The 12,943-nt window shown below is 36.4% G+C and overlaps 1 protein-coding gene across 2 annotated transcripts in view; it reads left to right on the plus strand.

Moving 5' to 3' along the window:
• DENND4C (DENN/MADD domain containing 4C) overlaps nt 1-12,943 on the plus strand; it is a 54,008-nt gene that overhangs the window by 18,516 nt on the left and 22,549 nt on the right. The window contains exons 11-22 of one of the 2 annotated variants that reach the window (XM_009328071.1): nt 1,360-1,578; nt 2,590-2,735; nt 3,935-3,970; nt 4,210-4,340; nt 5,180-5,312; nt 5,786-5,992; nt 6,677-6,805; nt 7,549-7,693; nt 8,027-8,173; nt 10,405-10,530; nt 11,350-11,490; nt 12,790-12,943. In XM_009328071.1, coding sequence (XP_009326346.1) covers nt 1,360-1,578; nt 2,590-2,735; nt 3,935-3,970; nt 4,210-4,340; nt 5,180-5,312; nt 5,786-5,992; nt 6,677-6,805; nt 7,549-7,693; nt 8,027-8,173; nt 10,405-10,530; nt 11,350-11,490; nt 12,790-12,943 — 1,714 coding nt within the window. The remainder of the gene's footprint in view (nt 1-1,359; nt 1,579-2,589; nt 2,736-3,934; nt 3,971-4,209; nt 4,341-5,179; nt 5,313-5,785; nt 5,993-6,676; nt 6,806-7,548; nt 7,694-8,026; nt 8,174-10,404; nt 10,531-11,349; nt 11,491-12,789) is intronic. The other variant, XM_009328072.1, reaches the window with a different exon arrangement.

The raw sequence follows: 12,943 nt of genomic DNA on the forward strand, positions 1-12,943 counted from the left end.
TATAAATGTAAGGACTTCCTTCTATCTTAGGTGGTGTGAATTATTTTTTGACTTGTATTTTCTTTGCTGTGACTTCTTAGAATTTGAGCTTTTTTTTAGCCTTCACTCATGATTAAACTATATTTAAACAAAGATTCAGCTAAAACACATTTGGATCTTGACCTAAAACAATATTCACAGTTCTGATCAAAAATAATAGAGGAAATAGGGATATGACTAAAATAATGTTGAATATCTCGGCTATTGTGCACATACTGCTGAATATCTCAGATAATGGCTATTCTACAAGAATAACCGAGTAGCTAAATTTTGACAAAGTGTTTTGTCAAAAGAAAAAGAAAAACTGACCACCTTCAGCCTAGTGACTTGGACAGGTAAGAGCAAAATTGTAGCTGACCTAACAGTTTTTGGGTATTGCTTCTTTCTGACTGTAGATAGGCTCTTTAAGGTAAGCTGATTCAGAGTATGCTAGGTTGCATCATTATGAAGGAGGAGACAATGACAGCCTCATATGTATACAAGATATACAAAATTTTTAAATTACAGAAACAGAAAAGTGCATTAATTAAGAGGTAGGTGTTCTTGCCTCAATTTTCTATAAATTTTTTTTTTTTTTTTTCAGATAGCTTTTACTTCATCTGTTAGAAAACCTCAACTTTTCTTTTGGTTTTATCAGCAGGGTATGTCATGCAATCTACATATATAGAACTACTTCCTGATTTTAACTTGAGCAGAACCAGTGGTCTTTTTTAGATAGATAGTTTTTCTATTTTGGCAATGTTATAATAAATGTTATAATATTTATTTGTATTTATATAAATTTTATATTACAATAATTGATATTTTTGTTATAATAAAAAGCATGGAACTATAATTTTCAGCAGTACCTGTTACTGGTTTTTATAAGAGTGTAAATGTAAACTCCGAGTGTCATCTACTTTTTTCTACCCTTTGGTGCACTAAAATGTTAGAATTTTGATTAGAAAAATAGTTTTAGGTCCTTTTTTTCTAGATGTGCACTCTTCAGAACAGGGAAAACATGGTCCTTTGTGTTGATGTATTACTGAAAGATTACATTCAATTGGGTATGTGGTAACATTAACTCAACTGAGATCCTCCGCGTTGTTTCATGTCCCAGAGAGCTGGATGAGTTAGAAAAACACATGATCAACTCTTGAGGTAACCTGCCTTTTATATGGGCCAGATCAACTGGAAAATAATCACAGGATTTCTAATGTTTGTCACTTCTGAATATGGGCAAGTAGAAAAAAGAAAAATCCGTCTTCAGCGTCTTGCAAAAGTTACCTGTTTGAATGCACTGAATTTTAATATAGGATTGTATGTGTTGCTCATTGCTAGTTCACAGGAAAACTCAAGAAGGCTCTGCAGTGGAGATGACTCCTATTGAGGCAGATTTCTCCTGGCAGAAGAAGATGATAGAACTCGAGATGGAGATCCAGGAAGCTTTTCTCCGTTTCATGGCATCTATTTTAAAGGGTTACAGAACATTCCTCAAGCCAATCACACAGGCACCTTCAAATAAAGCAACTGCTGCTGATTCCTTGTTTGATCATCAAGGTGAGGGTGAGGCAAACCAGCTGCTGATAGCATTGGCAGTGTTACAATTTTAGGGTTGAGGAGCTGCTTAACTTTAAAAGGCTGAAGTTTCCTTTGGTTGTACAATTCTTGGCAATATTTAAAATTGTAATTGTATAAAGTTATACTATTCAAAGTTGATTAGAACATGGATATATGCACATAGAACTGCAATTTTGCAATAGCTCTGGTATTAGAAAAGCTGTCTTTCAGTGGCATGATGCCCTCTCTGCGTGGCATATTCCATAAGGGCAGCTCTTAGGAATGAAAGAATATTTCTCAATTAGTGCTGAGCAAAAATGCCAGAAGCCCAGTAATGAAGAGCAAAGTAATGTTCTTGATATAAATGGGAAGATAATAGAGAATGGGGCAGAGATCAGAAACAAAACAATAGTCAGCAAAGGTCATTTTCCTCCTCTTATCACCTTAACTTTTCAGATCTGTTCATGAGTTGAATGCTAGATAAAATGTCACAGATGTTTTGTTTTGTATGTGGTGGTGGTGGTGTTTTGGGGGGCTTGGGGGTGTGTGTGTGTTGTTGATTGTTTTGGTGTTTTTTTAATTACTGGAAGAGAGATTTGAGAAGAGATTTTTAGTTAAAGGATTGGAAAGTCTTTAAATATTTTCAGGCCCATCACCTCTTAGGATAACATAATTTTTATTTTAGTATTGTTTTAACTGTTAGATACTTCTGCTTTTGTACGAGGTCATCATCTCCTTTTTCTTGCACAAAAAGTCAACAAACACAGTAAGCAGATTACATGGGGATGATTGCTTGCCAAGTATTGTTAACTACCGTGAAAAATAATTATTTTTTAAAAAAAATTGTTATTTTAATCTTCCGAATGTAAGTAGTGATAAGTAGTTGTTTTTACTGATAAAGCCAATAGTTTATGTGTTAGCACTTTAAATGTTTTATATTGACACTTCATATGTTAATTTCTTATGGAACTCGTAACTGGTATTTAGTTGTGTGTTCCTTTTTATAACCAGGATTTTTAAAAAGCAGAGACCGTGCCTATACAAAGTTCTACACGCATCTCACCAAAACGCAGATATTCAGCCGCTTTATTGAAGAGTGCAGTTTTGTGAGTGACAAGGATACTGGCCTGGCATTTTTTGATGACTGCATAGAAAAGGTGAAAAACATGTAGCAATACTATTAAATTATGTGCTTCTGTTCATTTTGTGTTATTGTCTTGGATTTTAGTTGTAAAGGTAGATACCCTCTGCAGCAAGTGTTTTGAGGGATTGGAATTCTTGGTGGTTATTGCTGAGTCATTTTCTTCCTTCATTTTCTTGCATGGTCATAATTTTCTGTGTTGATGAAGGAAACTTTCATTAAAGCCCTGTAGGATGTCAAGCTGTAAGATAATGTGAGAAATACCAGTAGCTGACACTTTAGCACAATGTCATCCATGTCTTCCCTTTTAAATGTTAATCACCTTCCCTCTAATGTGGAATTATCTACCAGTGGTCATCTGTGTTGTTGCTCTTTTTCACACAATTTAAACTTAAAACACAAAAACATGCTTAGTGCTCCACTTGTGGTCAAAACTGATTTATGTAGATAAGATCGCTTTTTGTTGCCTGTATTTTCTATGAGAAAGATTGCTGTTACCCATTCTTGTTTTTTGAAACAAAGTCTCTTCAGCATGGTTCTGGTCTAGATGGGTTATTGAGTTTATAGCTTCATCTGTAAAATGCCAAATTCACAATATAAAAATTAGGAGCTAGAGAATTATAAGTATTTTTTAATGTGTGTGTATATATATGATTCTTTCTGGACAGAACCTTCATTTTCATACCAAGTTCTTATAGAATGAGTCTTTTGATTCAATATTGATTCCGATCCAATTAACACTTATAAACAGACTACAAAATAAGTGTTTAAAAGTTTCTTTGCTTTTATTTTTCTTTCTGCTGAGTATGGGGTATGCATCTAGAGTATGCATCTAGAGTATACTTTGTTTAATACTGTTAATAATTTGATATTATTGCAGATTGTTACTGTATTGCATACTTAAATTATCATATTGAAAGTATCTGGGAAAGAGCAATTTCTTTCAATTAAACGAAATGTAAGCACTTTCCTTTGATAGACTTCGGATTTTGTATTTAGTAGATAATGTTAACAGATTGAAAGCATGCTGATTACTGCATTTTCTTATTTGCAGCAAAGGAAGTATTTGAAAAAGAGATTAATTGCTTCTACAGTAATGTGAAAATTTAGTGTTTCTTATTTAATAATTCAGTAAATGACACAGCTTTAATAGAATTATTTAGGATTTTTTTTTGAGTTGAAAAGAAACTTTTTTTTTTTTCCCTCTTTTCCCAGCTCTTTCCGGATAAAGGAACAGAAAAAGGAGAGAAGGTACTTTGTCCTTCAGAATGGCTAGGGATATCTGATCATGAAATAAAAATGGAAAGACAAGGCTGTGGACTTGATATTTGAGTAATTAGAACAAATATAATTTAATTTATAGATTTTATATATAATCAAATACAGTGTATATTAAATATATTTTTAAATATACTAACATAATTAATGTTAAAAAGGACATTTTATCCCAAAGCCAAACTCTGTACTTAAAGTACAAACTCTGTTTTCAGGTTGATGTAGATTCCGTTGAAGATGCACGGTTGATTGAGCTTGATGAGTCACAAAAAAGTGAACACACAGTGTTCATAATGCCACCAGAACCTCCCGCTGATGACGGACAGGACCGAGTGCCAAAATACAGGTACAAGTCAAACAGCCACATGTAGTGAAACTAGAATGCTTATGACATTAAGCAGGGCAGATGTTCCGTCTTGGAGCAAGACTTGCCTTAATATAGTGTTCAGAAGAATCTTTAAAAAGATATGAACTGCCCGGATTCTGGTAAGTTTCTGAAGCTCTAGAAGTCAACGTTTTGTGTATGTTTGAGGGCACGTGGATTTTGGTTTTAATTTTTCAGTAACTTCTTGCCAACTTTATAGTTATACTTTTCCACATGTATCCAGTGTCTTTCTTCCCATTTGAGCCATTTATGTGTATTTTGTAGCATCTGCAGTGCACTTTGTTTCACAGTGGGAATGACAGGGGGTGGGTAATGGATCTGTCCAGTACTATTGATCTGCAGCTGATGAACCAAAGGAACAAAACACCCACTCCACTTTTCAGACTTCTTTCATTCAGTGTTTTTCAGCCCTGTGCAGGAAGCGTGGAGTTTCAGACACTCTGGGTATGATTTTTTTTCTTCCTGGTCACGAAGGTTCTGTTTCCAACTGTTGTCCTTGTTAATCATCATCTGTGCTTCCCTGACCTTCATGATATGGATGGCAGTCTGGTTCTTGTTTCCATTGTCTATGGAGATTTAATGTCCAAGGCATCTTCTTGTGATATCTTTGTGAATAAGACTAAAAGGATCGTGCAATCTTCTTTCCTTCCACTCTCTACCGCCCCACTCCCCAGTTCTTTCTGCTCCTGTTTGTCAGTTGTTTGCACACAAGTTGTCTTTGTATGGCTTTCCTGCTATCAGCTGGTATGTGAAAAGCTTTTCTTTTCTTTTCTGTTTTTTTTTTTTAATTATCTATATAGCTATAAAAACTTCCCACGACTAGATTTCAAGCTCTTTGACAGGCCACAGGAGCTCAAGCTGTCCTTCAGCAGACACCCCGCTGGAAGCAGCATTTCAAATAGTCCAGCACTCATGGCAAAGAGGACAAAACAGGTCAGATGAGTCTTACTGTAATCACTGTGTGAACACTGAAAGATATGAAGTTTTTAGGTAAAATTGCCACTACCTATTTATATTATAAGCTAATGTTATTAGAGGTTAGGTCTTTGTAACTATTGAGAATCAACACTTGCAAAAGAGAGAGGCAGAAGGCAGCAAACAAATTAGCATCTGAGATTACAGTTTATTGTCAAACCCATTTTTAAGCTTTAGACTGTAATATAAAACAAAAGAAAATTACAATTAATGCTTGAATATGGAAGAAAAAAAAAAAGATTAATTCTGATGCTAGTTTTTGCTTGCAGAGAGCCTTAATAAGAGAGTGGTAAGAAGGGAGCTTCAGTTGAAAGTTTGTCCATTATTATTAAATGTTTCCTTTTAAGAAGCCAGTATCTGAGTTAGTAATGGCTTCTAGATTCAGGATGTTACATCTTTTGTCTGCTTTTTGTTTCATTTCACCCTTACAGGAGATAAAAACAGCCCATAAATTAGCCAAGAAGTATTACGTAAGCCCCCCACAGTGGGCTAAGTGTCTCTTCAGTCATAGTTACAGCCTATGGTTTATTTGTCTGCCAGCCTACATCAGAGTTGCACATCCCAAGGCCAAAGCACTGCAGCAGGCATACGATGTTCTAATTAAGATGAGGAAAACTGATGTGGAACCACTAGATGAGGCAAGTGTGAATAAAAAAATGTTACCATAAACGTGGAATAGAAGACAAGGTGCAGATACAGTGTGTTTCACCGCCACCAGCAGGTTAAGCATACTTACAGTTTGACCTGTTTTAAAGCCACCTTGAAATGATCTCAAAGAAGTCTGCTTAACTAGTGTAACTGGAAATTCATTTCGTTTTTCATCACCAGCGTAGTGTCAGCTGGGTCACGTACTCCAACTTACTGTTGCTAGTCTTCTCCCAGACTTCTTCAAGAATGAAGTTCTTGAATATCTCTATTATTTAAATGCACTTTGAATTAATGCTTTGCAGCCTTACTGAACTGAACGGGTAATGGGTTTGTGTGCAGCATACCATTCTTTCAGTAGTATCCACAGGCACACAGCAGCAAGTTATCCTGCTTTTTGTGTGGGTGTTTCCTTCCCTCCTTTATTTCGCAAACAGAAGAGCCGAGTGGAAAAAAAATGAGCATTCTCAACAATATGACTGCTGGTGTTATTTCAGCTTGTGTGATTTCCTGTTTAATTTTTGCTCCCTCTTCTGGCTGTTGAGTGTTGTGTACTGAGTAGCTGCTCTCACATGGCTTTCCCTTTTACATGTGTAAAAGTTGGAAATCAGGGAAGAGCTTAAGCTGTTTCAAAATCCTTTTCATCAGTCCATTTATGCATTTCTGTATCTTGCCAGGTCTGCTACAGAGTTGTAATGCAGCTGTGTGGACTGTGGGGTCAGCCTGTTCAGGCCGTGAGAGTCCTCTTTGAAATGAAAAATGCTGGAATACAGCCAAATGCGATCACTTATGGTTATTACAATAAGGTAAGAGAAGTCTTGACAAGGGATACTGGACCAATGTCTCTCTTGCTGTTGTCACTCCCCTTCTCCTGTAACATGTTTTGAAGATTGTTTCTTACAGCTCCTCACTCGGATTTGCTGATTCTGTTGGGCAAGCAATCATTTTGGACATGCTTAAGGTTCACTGGATCTACGTTGTATGGTTTTACACTGCTCAGTTTACATTCCTTTGCTGTTTGGCTAACCAAAAATTCTGTTGAAATATACATTTATAGTGATTCCATTTCCAAGTTTTGGTACCTGTCCAGTGCTTCCATGTCAAAACCATCTGTTCCTAGGTGTATCCTTTAAGATAGCAGGATCTAAGATGGATGAAGGCTGGAATTAGGCTAGTTGAAGTAGCCTCCCCCTCTTTTCCTTGCTTCCAAGTTCCTGTAATATGCTGGTGAAACTTCTTAGTAAACTATGTAAAGTAATAGGAAAAGAGGTGCTACTATGGTCTTTTGCTACCAAAGCATATAAATAAGAACCAAACCCACCTTGTTTACTTAAAGAAATCTTGATCCGTTGTTCGTTGTTACTCAGCTATTGTATCCAAAGCTGTGGGATAAAAGGGAACAGCTCGTAAAAACTCAAATATTTGCCCTTCTTCACATGGTTGACAGGAAATGCCTTTGTTGAGTATGGAAAGAAAAGCTTCTCACTGTACTGTGCTTCTTAGTGTAACTTTCTTACTGTTTTTGTCATTGCAATGTCTCTTTTTGTAGGCGGTTTTAGAGTCTCCTTGGCCTAGCAGTAACCGCAGTGGCATATTTCTGTGGACAAAGGTACGAAATGTAGTTCGTGGCACAGCACAATTTAGGCAATGCTTAAAGAAATCAACGCAGAGCCCACGAGTACCTGTGATACCAGGTAATAAGTTCGTTGAAATGGATTTATTTCTGCTGAACAAGAGCATGACATGCTTTCTGAGGGATTGCAGCTAACATTGTGGCTTTTGCAAGTGGGAAGTCTTTCCTTAAGTGTATAAAAATTGATAATTGCGACCTTGATGCTTGAAACAGTCTTAGAATGTCTTTTGCACGCTGAAGAATTAATTGTCTGAATTCTGTTGCTAGAATTTCATATTCTTATTTTATATGTGCAAGCAAAAGTATTTACTGTTGTCTGAAGAGGTTAGATTTGTTTAAAAACCTGAAAAGTTTAAATCCTCTTTTACTAACCAGCTCTTGTTCATGTCTTTAGCTCTGCGGAGTACCACGGGTGGAAGTGATGGGGACATGGTGAGCCATGGTAGCGTGGATAGTTCTAATGATGCTAACAGTGGGGAGCACACTCTCTTCGTCAGTGACTTAGTCAGGCTTGATTCCATTGATAATCACTCTAGCACAGGTACTAGATCCTGCTGGGTTTCACTACTAATAGTCCCCCAAAAGGCTAAACTTTTTAGTCTCCTGTTGATTTCCCCTCCACAACCACCACCTTCCCCTCTTGAGGCTGTAGAGAATGAAGCATGGGGTTAAACTATGTAAAGAAAAAGAAATACACTGTTGTTGAATATTATTCCTTTACTGCAGATCATGCTGCTTCTTTAGTTTAGAGTGAACCGTAGCAGAAGTACTGTTATGTTAAAATAAATGTCTTGCTGTGGTCTCATGAACCTTGCTTTTTGTGCCAATCTTCAGAAAAGGTATGAAGCCTCTGACATATGAGTCTGTTCAATTTTTGCATATTGTCATTTATTCATAGAAATGATAGTCTGTGTGAATAAAACGTTTCTCTGCATTAAAGGAAAGGAGTGAAAGTTGCTGAGGTGATTAGAAGCTAACACTTTAAAATGTTGCTCCTTGATGGTAATCCAGAAAGGCCTAATTAGCATTCCTGGAATTAGTATGTTATGCTTGGTTATAGTAAACTATGCTTTTAAAGGCCATATTCAAGCTTCCTAATATTAGTTGCTAAACTTGGAAATAAATATAGAAATTATCAGAGCCTTGTCGTACGTTCTTTATGAGACACCCTGGGAATGGAAAGACAGGTAATAAGCTGGAGAAAAACTCTGCCTTAAATGTGGTGTGCACTCTTCCAGACAAACTGGAGTAAAAAGAGTGCACAGGAGGTTAATCACTTGAGATGGCAAAACAAAATCCATGGTTCTTCATATCTCCCTTAGTACTGATTACATCCTACCTGTGCACAGTCTCAACTAAACTTCCTTTCTGTGTGTACTTCAAAACTTAATGTACAAATGGTTCTTGCACACTCTCCATATTTTTAATATCTTGAGCCCTTGTGTAAAGAGAACTTTTGAGTCTGATTCCTGTGCTTCATCTGATATGCCTGCCTAGATTACTGAACTTCACTTCTCTCTGCTCTTTGTTGCTCTGCTTTTTGTTCTTTGCTGTCGCTTGGGTGCCGCATTTGTCCTTGGCTATCATGGTGTGGGGTGCAGACTTATATGGTGTGAAGCCTTGGATGCACGTGTGCATTATTTCTACCCTTGAATGTTACTTCTGCAGGTAATTCACCCATTTATTGATAGGGCGTTTTCACTTCTGTGCAAAGCAGGGATACTAACGTTATTGAAATGATGATAGAGAGAAAGTAAGGACCGAAGAATGTCAGAACTTACTTTCTGTATAAAAGGTTTTTAATATAGTAGCCAAATTTAATAATTGATGGCTGCTCAACTTTTAAATTTAATTCTTTTTTACATGTTAGTTCTTTGTTGGTAAAATAAACAGCAGTAATATGTATTGTAGCTAAATTATGTCTGTCACTCAAGTTTTATGGAGCTTCCTAATACCTTTCATACTCAGTAACTTACTTACACTTTGATCTTTTTAAATACTGTCATGTATTCTAATAGGTACTCTAAGGCATATAAATAATCCTGTTTAACGTGTTGCTGTGGGATATGTCCCATATAGTATTTTTGTATTTTTGCATATGCAGCAGCACTTCAGATAAAAATAACAAAGAAAAGAATGTCTTTCTGGATTGTTTCCTATGGCAGACTTTTTGGACTGCTGTAAACTTTTTTTTTAAAGAATGAGTTACAGCTGTCAAGTTTAACTGGTATTGAGGAGGAACAGACTATTTATAAATGTTTAGATTTTTACTTTTTTTTTCCGTTACATTTTATACTTTGCACTATAGCACAAAGATATAGCATAGCTTATAGTACAATTCTTTCAGGGATGTATTAATTGTTAGAAGCTTGCTCAATTACTGTTGCGCTTGTCTAAATTTATTTTGTAGATACATTTGAGAATTTAGCTTGCCCAGCAATGAAATATTTCATGCTAATGAGAAGGGAAAGAAATGAAAGGAGATACAGTGCATTAAAAGTAGTTAGTCACTATAGTGTTTCTGGGGGAATAACTTGTATTTAATATAATAATTAGAAAAGTAAATTTGGATTTTATAGCTTAATTGTCTCTGCTGTCACCATCACCAAGTAGATCTGCCTACCGATTAGGCATTTTGGTATCTTACTATGAACTTTTCTGGTGAAATAAAATGTGAAACAAATTAGTATCAGTTCTTTTATTTTCTTACTGAAAAACAAGTTTAGGAAGGAAAAACAAATCTGAGGCATGTGTCTGTATTCCTTGAAACAGGTGGTCAGTCAGACCAGGGCTACGGATCCAAGGATGAACTTTTAAGAGGTGATGGGGATAGTCTTCATGCAACTGAAACACAAGTAGAGAAAGATATTTCTTCTAAAGCTGAAGACCTAATAGGAGGTTAAGTATGCATGTTTACATTGATGAAGGCTTTTTGTAATAAATGCTTCGTGCACTAGACTACCACAAATATTTAATGTATTGAATTCATAATGTTGTCAAGGTCAAAATATGACTGTATAAAATCTGATGGACAACTTCTGTGCCCTAGATAATAGCAGTGGAACACATATAGGTAGAAATAGCCTTTTAATAAAATATTAGTCTAATAACCTAATTTAATATAGATGGAAAAATTGGACAAGTGCTGGGGCACACAGTATTTTGTATTCCATTCCTCTCATTTGTATATTTGAAAACTTGAGCATTTTTTTAGCTGTACCAGTTGACCTAATGAAAGGCGCTACTTTTTCCTACAAACTCTTCCCCGCTGTGGAAAATACAGTCATCTTCTGTCTTCTATCCAGATTTTGCCCTTAGTTTTTCTGTATTTTGTCTTTCTCATTACTGAATCTGTTTCGTATCTGTGTTACTAGATCCTCAATGTGAGTTAGGACTTCTAAAGCTGTCATTAGACAAATAGCCTTGCATGAAAATCTGAGACCTGCTGTTCCTGCTCTACTTCGGTTATTTGAAAAAATACCAAGGGAAGAAATTGGCATATGCTCTAACTTTGTGAACAGCTAAGCACTCTCTGCATAATACTGTCTACTGTCATCTGTCTGGGTATTATTTCCAGGAAATGCTCAGTACCTAGTAGGACTGATGCTTTAGGTAGTAATTACATAATGGAACAGTGTTTGAGTTTATATTTTCCATAACAGTGCAAATGAAATTATTTAGTTAAATTAACTAAAGTTCACATTCTCATTCTTGTAGAGATTTGTACTGAGAAATCTGATGAAAAGCAACAGCTGAATATAGAAACTCATAGTCCAACAGACCCACCTGCTTGGGGTAACAGTATTGTGAAAGCTCCATCTGGCATTTTTGATAGCAGTGGAAGGAAGAGCAGTGGTGGTGAGTCACTGGGTGAAACTGAACTTGCTGAAGTCCTGATCTTGTTGTGCTATAGTGTTTTGCAATCTTTTTCATGCTATGAAAAGAAACAAAACTTCTATTCGAGGGGCAGCTATCTTGCACAACATTTGCTTTCCACCATTATCCTTTGCAGGTGACTTAGAAGGAACCTGCAGATTCTAAGGTTGAGAATCACTATTGAGTAGATTGAAATCAAGATTTTCCCTGTCCAGCACTGAGAGTGTTTCAGTAATGTACTAAACAAGAGAATTAGGGTCTCTACTCTCGATTTTTGTCACCTAAACCTCGCTGTCCTTGGACAAGTCTCTTTATTCCTGTGGCTTACATTACCAATGTATAACCTGGGAACAATACATGTTGTCTTTGTGCTATACAAAATTTATTTACGTATCTGGAGCTTTATGATGAGGAAGACTTACGGATATATAAAAGCCAAATCTTGGGGCTCATTTTTTTTTTCTACCTTTATGCCTGTCCTTGACTAAGGCAGTGTAGTCCAGCTTCAGTGTAGCTTGATAGCAAAGAATTGAGTCTCAGGCAAGGAGTTGCCCAGAACCTTTCTGGCACTTACGACAGCTGATGACTAGTCAAGAAGCAGCATCGATGTGAGACTCAAACATCCTCCAGCAGTGGATATGGTACATCAGGTCCTCTGTTGGGATCCTCATATAGTAGAATTCCCGTACTTATGGAGGTTTTTGCCTAGCTAACACAGCTTTCTAGGCAATAAATATTCCCAATTCTCCTGAGAAAATGGGAATATTTATAAGATTAGTTTATATCTTCCACATGCTAAATTTAATTAGCTTTTTCTACATATGGCTGTGTCACAAAGTAATGTTCCTGTGTTGTGCGACATGATAGGTTGGGGTTTTTTTTTTTTTCAGAACCAGAATGAACTGTGGAGTTTGATGTATAGATCTGTGAATATAGCTCTGGAAAAAAAAAGAGAGCAATCTTTACTTATAATTGTACTTTCCTTTAGTTCATGGATGTAGTACCTGCTCTCTGCTGGGCATTGGCACAGGGAAAGGAGGTAAAAGCCATAAAAGGCTTTGACTTCAAGGAGTCAAAGAGTAGATGACTTTTGATCTGCAGGATGCCTTTGCAGCCAGTAAAATAACTTGTTAATACTAGTGTAACTTCATAATGAATGACTTGAGATTGTGGTGCTCCCAGTCTTCTCACCGGTAAGGAGATGAGGAGATTTCACATGATTTCAGGAAATAAACATTTTTGGTGGCTATGGATACTGTATTAATGCCTTTTCTCTTTTAGAAACTGGTTCTAGTCCACTGTTCATAACTCAGGATTCAGTTGAAGATGTAGTCTTTGGTGATGTTTCTCCTAAGAAAACAAGTGAAAAAGGACAGAAGAGACAGAAACTGTTTTCAGAGAGAAGCTGCAGTTTCAGCAGTGTTAGCAGAGCAGG

This window comes from Pygoscelis adeliae, unplaced genomic scaffold (assembly GCF_000699105.1).
Source record: "Pygoscelis adeliae isolate BGI_AS28 unplaced genomic scaffold, ASM69910v1 Scaffold45, whole genome shotgun sequence".
Classification (NCBI taxonomy): Eukaryota; Metazoa; Chordata; class Aves; order Sphenisciformes; family Spheniscidae; genus Pygoscelis; species Pygoscelis adeliae.